Below are 14,230 nucleotides of genomic sequence, written 5' to 3'. Positions count from 1 at the left end.
TTTGTGTCAGAGATGATCTGCATTAAAGACAGATAAGGGCATTTTACCAGCAGCAGAAGGGAAACCACTAGAAACTCAAGGTCTCACACAGCTTGTCCATCAGCTGGCAGGCACTGGTGATGCTGTGAAGGCTCCCAGGCCCATCAGGGGAGCGTGAGTGCCTCACTCTGCTGGTGCTTTCCCCAGGAGCCCCAAAAGGGAACTCTGAGTTCTCCCCGCTGAGCATCCCTGGCACAATGCTGCTTCAGAGCTGTCACACTTGGCACAGGAATTGTGTCAGTAGGTGGAAGGAGATCCAGAGGATACCAAGCATTTGTTTTGAGCTCTTGAAATACACACCAGTCCTTTGATTTTGCCTGACACACAGCCCTGGGCAGCACAAAAATGTGTATTTATGCACCTCCTCTACCGCCCTGTTCCTTTGGTAAGCGGATCAGAATGAAGAAAGCTCAGGAGTTTCATGAGTGTAAAAAATATTTATGTTATTGAAGGTCAAAATTGGGAAGTCTGGGCAAAATTCTGGAGCAAAAAGGCCGTGCTGCCAGACTGAAGTCGTGATGGCAGATGCAGACTGGTACCCACAAAAGAGGTTTGGGATCTTTTATCCCAGGTACCTGCAGTGGATAAACCAGACTTGATTTTGCCCCCCAGTTAACAACTTGGTGATTGTGTAGCCCTCCGTGAAGAAAAGAGGTAAAAGGCTCTGCTTGGAGCTCCAATCTCCATAGAGGAATTATGTTTTCCTTTAGTTTTTCAGTAAGCATGGTCATTTTTCACTTGGAAACAAATTTTTGTAGGTTCAGGAATTTGGGAATCTGTGAAGTCCCATTTATGAGCAGGATTAGATGGTAATGATTTAATTGATGGTTGAGCATGCAGATAAACCATGTGTAAAAGATCTTTTTCAATAATTATATCTTTTCATGGAGCAACGGGTTTTTGTAATTTAGGTTCCAGACAGTAATTACAAACCAGATGCTATTTTAGGCCCAGTCTGCAGCACACCCTTGGTACTTACCAGGAGATTCAAAACAAACACAAAACCACTGCTGGAACACTTGAGGCAGAAAGGTGAATTAAACTGAGGTAATCACACTGAGGTAATGTGGAATCACACATGAATTGCTGTGAGAATATTGTATGTATTATTATGATAATCTCTATCAGGGGTCACTGCCATGGAGCATGAGTGATTTGGGTGGAATAATTTTTTTTAAAAATGTTTTGCATTAATCTTCTGTGTCAAAAAGTCCAGGTTTTGTTTGCAGACACTGGATGTGGAAAAGAAGGGATGAATTGTTTCCTGATTTGGGGTTTTGACCCTGGTGGGAGCTCAGGCACCCACAGGAGCTGCTCCCTGCATCTGCCACCACCTTGCCATGACAACAGATTGAAAGTGAGGCTTGTTGCCAAACTGTGAAAGACATTCAGGTAACAGGATGTTAGGGGAGTCTGGGTAAGAGAAATAATGCACTTTTGGAACAAGATAATGCCATACTCTGAGAAACATGAGACATTTACTTCTGTGAGGAGCCAGGAATTTTTATCACTGAATACTGGGTGTTTTGCACACTGGAGTGCTGCTGACTCCTCCTAAACCCTGAGACATGGGATTTACTCAGGCAGCCAAAACTAACAATAATTTACAGCTTTCTTTTTGGTGGTTGTGTTTTTTTTTTTGTTTTTTTTTTTTTTTTTTTTACTTTGTCACAAGTAATTGCCCTTCTTGAAACTGTTCACAGCAGGTGCCAAAAGAGAAAGGAAATTAATAGAGAGCTGGAAGTGCAAATCTCCTTTCTTCAGAGATCTTTTCTCTTAAGGACAGCAACATTAGAGTTTGTGCCTTTGGTTTAAATAAAAATTCCAGAAGCTATTTCTCATTTAATTGCTGTCATTTGGACAGCTGGATAGTTGTGTCTGTTCCCCTGAATCCTCTGGTAACTCCTTTTATAAACGCAGCTCTCTTACTTGTCTATTTGCTCTCTGTGTGGCTGAATATTACATTAGACAGGTGTCAGAATGTTCTGACATCTCAGGCTGTGTTATGGCCTCAAACATTTTATTAAGATACTTATTCAAACACCTGAAGACACCAAATGTTTGATGTCTTTAGGAACAGACATGAGTAGCTATTGATTTTGCGATTTGCTGTCACCTTGGATTTTGCAGCATTCATCAAAAGTGTTTCAGCCCTGGCCATTACTATTAAATCATTAAACTGAAAACTGGCAACTTAATTCTATCATGTCCTCACATCCTGCAGCAGTCCTTATGTCCCTACAATTTTGGACTGGTACCTGAAGAGCAAATACACATCTTTGTAATGAAGATGTTATTGCTGTCAGGTGAGTGGCAGATGAAATGTGAGTAAAGGTTGAAGCAGCTCATTACCAGCCTTGTCTCCTGGACCTGGGCTCGCTGGGACAGCTCACAGGTGAAGAATGAGAACAGCTGAACCCATCTGTCCAGTAAAAGTCACTGAGGGAAAGAGGATCAGGGGAATATTTTGAGGATAAGAGGAGGAAAAACAGCAGGTAAAAGACGTAAAAAACCCCAAATAATAATAATAATACCAGTCGACAATTAAAATGAAAATCCATTATATATCTAGATACAACTTGGAAGTTATCTCTTCTGGCAATGGAATTTCCAAGGCAAATGGTGTCAGGTCTTCTGAAAAGCTGCAGAAGCTTTGAAGGTTTAGCTGAAATGTATGTTCTGCCTTGGCAGGGCAAGGGCAGAAAAGGGAGGGGGCAGAGTGGGACTCCAGTTCTCAGGCAGATTGGAGGAAATGGAAAAGCAGTTCAGCAGAGCCCCACACCCAATCATAAAGATGCTCCTGAAGAAAGGAAGGATATTTTTTTGAGCAATCTTAACCTATTATTTGGAATAACAGATTTTTATTTAAAATGGATTTATAGTAAGAGTAGGAGGAAGTAACTTCCTGTCCTTTCTGATCAAGGGATGACACACCTCCAATGTCATATTGGAAATTGCTCCTCCTCTTTAAATCCACTTTAACTTTTCAAGTATTTTAAGTAGTGTAGAAAAGGAAGAAGTCTTGGGGCATTTACAAACAATTGGGTGAAGATGCAAGAAATTAATTAATTTGGGGAAATCTGACAAAAAGGCTTAGCTCCTGATAAGAATAGCAAAATTTATTTTATTTATTGTCCAAAATTGTACCTGTATTCCTAATCGATTCAGGGCCAGACTTAGAAAAGATGTTATGTTCTGAGGACTTACTGTTCTTTTCCTGAAATGTGGTCTATATTAAACCCATTTGAACGGATAGGAAAATGCCAACATTTTTTGAGAGCTGAGGTTTTGAAGTGAGGAAACACCAATATCAAAGGTTGTCTTCTGGCAGATGGAAGAGATATATCCACCGGAACAGCAAATATTTGGACTTGAGTTTCACTAAAATACAAAAACTGATTGATGAATTTGAATTTTTTTCTAAGCTATGTGATTATTCTTCACATGTTATCCAGGGTTTTTTTTTTAAATACTATTTTATGTTGGGAACGATATATTATTTTTTTTTTTTTTAGGAAGGCAAAAGTTATTGAAAAGGGTCCAAACTGTTACCTTTTGAAAAGATGGTTATTAAAACTATATTCCATTTTCTGGATGAAATGGCTATCTAATGTAGCTGAACTCTATTTAATATATTGCTTTAAAACTGCTTTTGTGTCAGTTACCAGGATATAAATGATAGGATTACAGTAACATTCTTGAAACAGAATTTTGCCTGCTAAATTGAAAATTACAAAATAAGGGTGCAGCATAGATTTTGTTGTTGATATTATTAAGAATAGTTACTCCAACAAAAATATTTTTATTGACAGTTTTATCTTTGGGTGAGGATTTAAGACTAGTTAGCTTATTGACATTTCTGATACTTCTAAGTGATTCTTTAATATTAGAAAGCCTTAGTCAGGCTCTTTGAACCAGATTGTTCAGGCACTTCTGATGTCTTGGAACATTTACAGATTTTCCTACATGTGCTGGTATTGGAACTTGAGTTCACTGAATGTTTTTTGGCAAGACATGAAGTGGTTTAAAGCCATGGTCTTTTGGATGGTGTGGTGCGTTATCCTGAAGTGTGTGGCTAATTAATATGGGAATGATAAATGCATTGTAGAAGGATTCTTGGCTGAACAAGGCCATGGCATTCTCCTGTGGGAATTGGACAGCCCTGGCCTGCAGATTGCAGAGTTACTCTGAAGACTATGACAGACCATGTGCTGTCCTCGAACAGATACACAAAGGAAGAAGGAGCATTGTGCCAAGATGAAACCAAATGCCAAGCACGTCGTGGGAGCTGCTAATTTGGCACACCTTAGCTAAAGATGCTTATAGCGTGACAGCCAATCAGTAATTAACATGCAGGTGTGAATACAGCTACTGAACCAACGAGCTTTAGGCATTAGTGGCGTGAGACAGTGTACAGAGAAGGATAAATATGCCAAAGTTGCTGAATAAAGTGGAATGACATGTAGCCACATCGGTGTGAGTGTCGTTACTCGGCCGACTCTCCATGGGACCCTCCTCAGTTTAAATGCTTTTGGATGCTGTGGTGGGCTAGCTTGAAGTGTGTGGTTAATTAATATGGGAATGATAAATGCATAAGTGCACCCAGAGAATTACGTGATTCTATTTAAATGGCAATATAAGAATACCAATCAGGGAGAAAAAAAACATGAGAAACCTCTGCTAGGCCCACTGTGACAAATTTCAGTGACAATACTGTCAGAGGTGACTGTAATTCATTCTCAGAACAAGACACTCTGTGACTTCCTTCCCTGGAAAGGTTACTTTTGGAGCCCTCAAGGATCCTGTCTTCAGAAGCAGAGCTTGCAGCCCTGCTCTGTGCCTCTGCTCCTTGCTGAGGTACCGATTTCTCTGTAGCAGCTCATCCTCAGCTCTTGGGGGACATCCTGCACTCCCACTGCTGTCCCTTCAGGCTCTGCCGTGTCCTCAGCAGGCATTCCCCCTGCGGGAAGGCACAGCCAGCACAGCTCCTCACTAACGAGGCACCTGCCCTCATTTTCATCTCACTGCTGATCAGTGGGGCAGGATTACAGGGCTTCTCAGGTTCAAGGCCATGTGGGATGCCTTGCTGCTGATCAGGCTTTTCCAGGGAGGATTCTCAAACTCTGGCTTGCAGGCATTAGCAGGCTGTTGCAACCACTGTCCCTTTCCCTTTCAAGTCTGTGGGCTACATATAAAGACTTAAAGGATGATTCTGCTGGGAAAGTGTCTCAGAAGGAGAAATGTGTGGGCCTGTTTTGACAGAGGAAGAGGCTTTTGCTTGCTTATTAACAGAGAAACAGAGACGTGCAAACCAGTATTACTGAAAGACATTAAAAAGAATTTTGAAATTCATACACTTCCTCTGCTGAGGTGTATTTTATGGCACCTTATGGGACAGAGAGGGATAATTAGCACTACGTTCACTGCCAGGGACAAAATGCCTACAGATGTGTCCCTTGCCAATCTTCCATCTCCCAGTACCCCAGCAGGAGTCTACCCAGGGCCCAAAGGTGCTCCAACTATTAAGGACAGTACCAACTTCAAAACTACAGGCCTGTTCTCATCTCTTTTCCTAGAAGAAAATGTTCCCAAGAAGAGAGCAGATGAAAATTAACTTCTTAGTGGCGTGGAATATTGTTTTGTGTCTTATAGCACGTGTCAGCAGCCCTGTATTAATGTGGTGTGTGCAAGCAGGCCAGATCTGCCAAATGAGGAGAGACTGAGCTTATCGCTAAAGACACAGGGAGGCTCTTAATTAGAGTCATGCACACGCAGGACTCCTGCTGAAGGATATGTAAGTTCAGTAGGTGTAAAAGAGAAGGAAAAAGGACAAGAGTGCTACGTTTATGGGTGCAGTTTGTATGGTCATACGAGATATATTTTTGCTCTTTTCCATTTGTTTCTGGGCTCTGCCGGGGAACCTCTCGGAATTTCCTGGAGCTACATGTCAGGTGTTGACAGGAGGGCTGCTAATTTTGCCAGCATGCCATGCTAAATACTAATTTTGGTAATTTAACACAACGTCACTTGATAGAAGCGCTTCTGTAGCTTCTTGATTTTCTTCTTAATATGAAACACAGATGAGATTCACCACTGATATGTCAAATAATCTTTCTGCCATGATGTCTGTGGACATGGGATGAAACACGAGGAGGTTTCAGTATCCAAACTCCTAAATTATGTGTGAGGGCTGTAAAGTTAAAAGGTTTTTCTCTCTGGCCTCAGGTACTTTATCAAAACATGTTATCTATGGAGAAAAACTGAGCAAAAACATTTCCAAAGTGTTTGCTGACTTTCTGAATAATGAATTGAACTTTAATATTTATTAAATACAAAATAGTAATAAATTACAATTGCACAATTTCTTACAGTTTTTATTAAGATCAAAACTTATTTGTTCAGACTAGATTTATATAAATAAATCACAGTACATTTTTACTTGTGTTCAGAAGATTGTAATACATATTACAAAATTAAGAATTTCTTTGTCCCTCAAACCATCACTGCAAAAGGAATCATGCATTATTTCTACTAAACAAACAAAATGCCCACCTAATTGAGAGAGCCTTGATACACGTGTGGCCCTGCTCTCCAAAATTAGACATGAAACATAGAGATACCAGGACTATTTATTGAACAAGAAGTAATAAAGTATAGTACAATGTTGACGTGTTATCAAAACCCAAAGTATACCAAAACAACACACCTCTCTTCACGCACCTTTGCGATGGGTATCGAGGATGGCAGCTGGCCAGCATGCAACCGAGTAAAACACCTCAGTTTTACAATGCCTACGTTTGAGCAGAAAGGAGGAGGAACTAAAGAGCCCAGACAAAACAAAGGAACACATGAAGAGCCCAGATGTTTGCAAGTCCTCCCGTCGCCGCCCCCTGCGCGCCGCCTTCGCTCCGCGGGTGACGCCTTCCCTGGGCAGCGCCTCCAAGGAGATGGTGTGCTCCCAGAAAACTTCCAGCTGTGGTTCCTTGCCCAACCCACTGTGTTAGAAAGGAGCTGTAAACACAGCTCTTGGAACTACCTGGCCTTGGGTGCTGCTGGAATGCAGCTGGCACCTGGCACGGCTCGGCTCACGCGCTGCCAGGCTGGCACTGCAGCACGGAATCATGGTGGCAATAGCTGCAGCAAGATTCAGGGTGGTGCTGTCACCAAGTCTGTCCTGCTACCCTTTTCTGCAGCACAGGGGGCTTCTATTAAATTCTACAGTATTGTGGATTACTTTCACTAGATGATTTTTTTTCCTACTAGGTAAGAAATCCATTGTTTTCTCTCTTGATACTGAGATGCAATCGTTTGGCAATGCACTAAGGGAAAGAAAGCATTTAATCAATGACACTTCAGATGGAGTCACATGATCCACTTTTTTCACTTCCTTCTGTTCAAACAAAATGTATTAACAACAAAGTCATTTCAGATGGATTTCTAGCTGGATCAAACAGATTTTTCAGCTGAATTTCCTGGTCCCCGTTTATTGTTTGTTACTTTTCAACCAAAAGAGTTTTCAGCTATTTTTTACTTCAGTTGCAGACACGTCCCCTCAGTGCTGGAATGTTGCTAGGTGATAAGCATGTAAATCAATATATCTCTTTTGTCTCTGGCTTTGGGTGCTCATGTTAATATAGCTACATACCATGCTTGGAGTTTAAAACACATGAATGAAACCAAACTAGACCAAACCAAACCAAAGAATAAAAACAACCCAAAAGCCCCCTCAACAACCATCCCCTCAAGCCAAGAAGGGTGGACTAAAATTACTTTTTTCTTCATTCTTTTGCATTGCCCTTTGCTGTTACAATCAATTTGTATTGATCCAGGTGTTTCCCTACCAGTAGTTAAATTGTACCTCTATGGAACAAGGGTCTCACACGTGCTGCTTTTGTGTTTTATGGATCTGCTGGCATGGAAAACGGAGCCGTGCAATGGCTGGTAAGAACAGTTTTAACCCTGGGTCTTTTATGCTACATATTGGTTTTCTGTTCTGGTAGTCCCCACTTCCCCAGATTGAGATGAATGTTTGCTTATCCACTGCCAGGGCTATTTGCAGGGAAAAGCAAAACAAAGGAAAACAGCAATGGTTTTAATGTCTTGTGATTTCAGTGGAGGCAGATAAAGAAATATCTGAGCACTCAGCTGCAGAGGAATTGGGCTGTTGGTGTTTTGTCACGGGAATGTCAGGCCACTGTCCGTGGTACTCGGCCTCACTGTCAGTAACTCTGAAGGTTTTCCCATTGCCACTCAGTGCTTTTTCACAGAACAGCACCTGTTATGGAAAACTAGAGGTAACAATTTAATTGCATGTTGTTATAGAGCAAAACGGGATTAAGATCTTGCTGAGATGCATTTCTAAGCGAGTTTCTTTTCTGTTTCAGAGTTACGACACTTGTCAGTATCGTAATAATGCATTTGCAGCAAATAAGAAAATAAATTAGGGTTTCAGCTTTGAAATCATTCTTGTGAGTCTACTGTGAGAATCATAGTTCAGAAAAGAAAGACTGAGCAGCATTGGGACCACAGCTTTCCCTGGGTTTCCAGTTGAGTTTATAGCAGAATTATCTATCCTCTGGTCCTTCCAGCAGGCTGTGGCATTATTGTAATAGTCCAAAGAGAGCAGCAGCCTACTGGCCAACCAGAACCAGAACAGAAAAAATTTTAGGGTCTAGGGAATATCACTGGTTACATGGAGTATAAAGGTGAAGAGTGAAGTATCCAAATATAGAAAATATCTATCACTCCATAGATGCAGTGCTATGATAAGGCAAGTATTTGTAAAAAGCACATAGTAATGCCACAGCCTGAGTAACAGTTTGCAAGTCATGAACAAAAATTAGGAGAATTCAATAAATTTAGGAGGTTTTCCTCATCTCTAAGCCTTTGAAGTCTGCTGGATTCCACTTAAATGCTCACTGTCACAGAGATTTCTTTCCCTGTTTTAGTAGAACTCCATTCAAAATAATTCTTTTGATGCCACACCCTTGAACATTAAATAAACTGAGCATGGTAATAAAACAGAAGAATTACAACCCACTGGCAATTATAATAATACCACTTTTCAGCTGATGTCCCTTTGAGCTGCTGGGGACAAATCCTAGAAAGGCTCCTGCACTTTTCCATGGACACAAACTGAGCCTGCTCTGTAGGTGTTTACCCCTTCCCAGCAGTTTCTGTTGCTAATATTGCAGTGGGAAGCGTGCACTCTGCAATCCAGGCAGAGATGCAGTCCAGAGTGATTTGTCCAGGACATCAGAGAACTCCACTCCAAGGAAGAGCTCCTCCTCCTCCTTTGCTCAGGCCCATCTCCCCTTGGTGACCCCTGGGTAAAGAGCACAGGATTCTGCCCCAGGGGAGGCTGATGCATGAACAGAAATGCACATTGTCATGTACCACTGGCCTCCTGATGGAAAGCTGAAGGTGCAGTGAAACAGTTTTACCATGGCAACATTATTTTCATTCTTTTGGAAATGCCCAGTGGTTGCCCTCCTGAAATTGTGCTTGGGCAGGTTTGGAAGTGCTGTTTAGTTTACCAGGTATACCCTTGCCTGTGGTAGCTGTATTCTCCATGGCATGGCAAGAGATTTTTGAAAACCACGGTGCTTACAGGAACTCTGATTTATACCTGCAGCATACATTTAGGGCACATGCAAGGTCTCCTGCAAGTTTCAAGATATTCTTTACCCACAAGCAGTCCTGATTTTGTGGAAGATCCTTTTTGATAGGTTATAAAACTAATTTTTCAGACTTGAGGCCAAAAATGTTAAATATTTCTTCAAATCTGTGCGTGCATATTTGTGTCAGCAGAGTTGCAGGTCCAAAATGCTTGGTGAACACTCATCACATACAAGATGTGAAGCAATGTGTGTGCACATAAACTTATCTGAACTCTATCTAATGATCAGGGCTCCCTCTCTGTAAGTACACAGCAGACAGCTGTACTGTATAAAACATCCATACTTTGCATTTGCGTCTTTTAAACAAAAAATTCCCATGTAAAGACGTGAGTCAAGTCCTCTGTAGAAGACACTGGAGGATGAGAGAACTCCATGCATGGCTAAATGAGTGGTGAGAAATTTCTTCCAGGGTCTCCTGCTTTGGGGCACAAATTTCATTACGTGACAAAATGCAGCGCTTTGATTCATTTTCTTTTAATGGTCAGAATTTGTCAGAATTTACAATATACCATCATGTAAAACAGCCCTGCTAACTCTACCACAAATAATAAAGGAAGTCTTCACAGGCACTATATATTTTGAACAGCATTGTCAGACAACATGGGGTGCGTGTGTTTGTTTGTATGATCCAGCATTGCCACCTGGGACACACTTCCAACAGTTTGCAGTGTCATGGACACGACTCAGAAACGTTGACTGGAAAATCATCCACAAAGGTTGAGGACTAACCTCCACGTTATACCACAGATGGTTATCTCCTTTCTCAAAGAACATGCTGTCATTACAAATACCATATGCATCTTGTTCTCACCCAGCAGAACTTTTTTTACAGTTTTTCAGATTTGAAGGATTTCTGCAAGGAACCATATTAATTTGTTTTCATGTCAGGTGAAAGGAGGCACCAGCTGAGACTGAGGACACAACTTGTAATTAAAAAATAAGTATCTGATGGCAATCATTCTTGAAAAAAAAAAACAACCTAGAAAGCAAATCATTCACAATACTGCACCTTTTTTGCAAATACAAGGACAATATTTGTTGCTGCTTCCCATATTTGTTGGTTTACATTGCTATCATTTTGCTTGTAAACCTGGGTTATTCTACTGAACAGAAATGATGACTCAAATTTGGGTAATGCTTACAACCATACAAATAATCTATCAGTAGCAGTGGTGTCAGCTGGAGAATTAATGCTACAAGTGGATAACATCACGCTATTTGAAACCAATAGCTCTTCACACAGTAGAAGACTGAGGGTCCTATTCAGCAAATATTCAGGGTCCTATGGCTGTGGCCACAGAGGTTCCAGAAGCTCTCGCTGAGTCTAATCCTGATTCAGGAACCAAAATGATATGCTGTGTATATATTTCTCTGCACAGCCTGGATGCGCTGGACACCCTCCCCCACTTGATTCCTGGGAAGGAAAAAAATATGTCTCTGTTTAGCTTTCGGTGACATGAAAAGCAATCCACAGTAATGAAATCTAAAGAAGTTAGCCAGGCATGTATGAAAAGAACAGGATGCCTGTGAAAAGGGAAGAGCTGTCAAAACCTAATTGTGGGCTCTGGCTGCAATGAAATTTATCAAAGAGGGAAGACAGGTTGGATATAAGGATGTAGACAACTTCTGCTAAGAGACACTTGTTGTGCTCTGGGCAATAGTAACCCTTACACCACACCTCGTGTGCTGTGTCAGGACATTCCTGAGAGCTCCCAAATGCCCAGGTCAGCATTTCAAGCGTGGCACTTGAGCCAGCATCTACCCTGTCACTGGGGGCACAAACAAGCTGGGCAGAGCTGCCCCACAGCTGGCAGCAGCTGTGCTGGGAAGGCATCCAGCCTTCCTCCTGCCCCACAGCCCGTGGGCACTCCCTGCTCAGACTGTGCTGCTGTGGCACCAGGAAACACAATTCCTTACGGACACAGGACAAGACTGTGGGATTCTTCCCAGCTTGCAGCATCTCTATAATGCCTGACAATGTTTTCTGGAACTGCCTATGGCCAGTGGTCACAACCAAGCAGGGAAATCTTCAGTGGCACTGCGGTAACACAGCTGCACTCTGGTGCAGAAAGGAAACTCAGAGGGGCTGTGAACTGCCTGCCTCCAAGTGCCCACAGCAGCATTCCTGGCTTCATATGGGTACTGTGCTCTTTCCTGTCTTTCAGCATAACTCTGGGGCTGTTCATAAACAAGATACTTCCCTTTGACTGGGAGCACTGCCTGACTCAGCCAGTGAGAGCAGCAATGGGAGCAAGTCATGGTAACTTTAGGAAGCAATTTAGTTTGATCTTTGATGAATTTCTGTGTCTCATGGATCAGGATTAGTGTTCCCTGTATTGGGGAGAGGATTAGACAGAGGGATTAAAAGGACATCTTTACCCCACTGGACTCTGTGGAATAGCCCCTGAGGATATGGCTAAGAAAGAGTTCAACAGGAATGCCAAATTTCTGCTGAATAGGTTAAAAGGGTGAGGAAGCCTCTTCGGCAGCCATCCAAGCGCAGAAGACCTGCATAACATTCCTGCTGAATAGGGCCCTAAAGACAAAAAACAAAACAAAACAAAACAAAAAAAAAACCATAGGAACCTTGAAAAGCTTTTCTGATTGTGTCGCTTCTTATGAGCGCCTCAGATCTCCAAAGACACTTAAACATATTTTTGTGAGTGTAGTTAGGCATCCTTTGAGATGTGCTAGTGCCATGGATGATACATTGTTACAAGAAAAGAAGTCAAATTAGATGGTTGTGTATAAAAAAAATAAGTCTTGATTGTTCTGTAAACAAGGTCCATTTCTTTACATCAATTAACAATGAAAGTTACCCAAGATCTTATTTCAAAAGAAAAACCAAACCCTCAGTTGAGTGTATAATGTTTGGTGTTTTCATGTCTGTATATTATGGACAACAATTCCCTTCTGTCTCCCTAAAACTGAAAGGAGCAGACTTAACGTGTGTGTCATGTTTCAGCTTTAAAGCGTTTCCAAACCCTTTTCTAGGATTCACCTCATGCACGCGGATCTTGGCTTTGCTCATAAAATTTTATCCAACTTCTAATGCCATGTGGGAGAATATTCAAGATGATTGCAAGGGGGAAGCAGTAAATCAGAGCCTTACCTCCACAAGAGGATGCCAGTGAGCGATGGGCTTCCGAGGGTACGAGAGCATTTCGTTCCAGTGGTCGCGACCTAGACTCTCTGCATCGTTGCCTACTTGACAAACTCCAATGACCTCATTGTGACCTACACTGTGAAAATGGTCCATAATATTTTTTTCTTAAAATTTTACCTTTGGAACCACACCAGTTGCATATTTCATCAGAAATGTTAACCGTGGATTTTTAGGATTAATTCTTGCCTGGGGAACACAAAGCACTAGGAAATACGTAGGCTTGCTCTTTGCATTTCCCTCTGCTCAGAACAATTTGATATTTCCCCCCTTGTAGAACACAAAAGGTTCTTTCCCTCTGCTCTGTAATTAGCTGCAAAGGCAAACAGGCTCTAAGACACAACTTTATAAGTGGAGTGTGTGTATGTAAAGGCTTAGCATAAATGTACAAACTGAACATCAGTGCTTAAATGCCCAATTACCTCAGTTCTGCTAAACACATCTGCAGCTTACTGATGTCAGTTATGGATGCAAATCTATATTTTAAAATTTAGTAAGGAAGTTCTGCCTGGCAAAACAAAATATGTGGAGACTTCTACCAAGCTCAACCTGACATTAATTCCCCGCTTATAGGGAAAAAAATAATAACTCTTTCTGGGTGCAAATCCAGCGTGCAAGATTTTATCAGCCAATATTTGACAGCTACAGGCATCTCACCGGTCATAATCCATAACAGCTATCGACAAGTTAATTTGGTCAATGTTTTCTGGAGGGACGTCAAAGACTATGGCTTCATTGTAAACGGGATTTAGGGTGTTCCTCTTGGTGGAAGTTTTCCTTTTCTTTAGCCGCCTTCCTTCACACATTAAAGAAACCTTCACGTAGGGATCTGTGTGGGTCATAAGAACAATGTTGATTTTTGACAAATGCAAATGGAAAGTGAAGGGAGACTTCTTGTGTGCCCATACCTGCTTGCAGGATTAATCCCCTGGAATTTGAGCTTCTCTGTCACCGTGGAATGCACAGGAGGCAGTGCAGCTTTGAAAGCTTTACCTGGTTGACTGTTTATAATGAACTTTTTAGGTTCAAGAAGCTCCTTGTTGTGTACCAACTTCTCAAAGGATATTAAAATATCCACTGAAGCATGTTATACATGACTATTTTATACAACAGCCTGTGTATCAGCCTATTTATAGCAGCCTAATTACTTGTTAGATTTGTAGGACAGACAGAAGATGACAATGTTTTTCACAATGGGATTTACTGATGTATGATTAAATACAATTCAGAGTGTAACAATTAATGGCTTTTATTTCTCAAGAGAATTGTAATTATTTTTAAACTCCTGAATGTAGCAAAAAAGAAAGCTACTTCTTTGTAGCTCCTTTCTGAGAGCTCTACAACTCCC

The 14,230-nt window shown here is 41.5% G+C and overlaps 1 protein-coding gene across 1 annotated transcript in view; it reads right to left on the bottom strand.

Annotated features, from left to right (window-relative positions):
• Nucleotides 1–12,147: 12,147 nt before the first annotated feature.
• SYT9 (synaptotagmin 9) overlaps nucleotides 12,148–14,230 on the bottom strand; it is a 63,128-nt gene continuing 61,045 nt past the window's right edge. Inside the window, exons 6-8 of the mRNA XM_041485763.1 lie at nucleotides 13,540–13,711; nucleotides 12,832–12,961; nucleotides 12,148–12,255 (exon numbers count right to left, since the gene is read on the bottom strand). Of these exons, the coding sequence (XP_041341697.1) occupies nucleotides 12,148–12,255; nucleotides 12,832–12,961; nucleotides 13,540–13,711 (410 nt within the window). The remainder of the gene's footprint in view (nucleotides 12,256–12,831; nucleotides 12,962–13,539; nucleotides 13,712–14,230) is intronic.

Source organism: Pyrgilauda ruficollis, unplaced genomic scaffold (assembly GCF_017590135.1).
Source record: "Pyrgilauda ruficollis isolate IOZ18807 unplaced genomic scaffold, ASM1759013v1 scaffold119, whole genome shotgun sequence".
NCBI lineage: Eukaryota > Metazoa > Chordata > Aves > Passeriformes > Passeridae > Pyrgilauda > Pyrgilauda ruficollis.
This window is presented reverse-complemented; position numbering and strand designations above follow the sequence as displayed.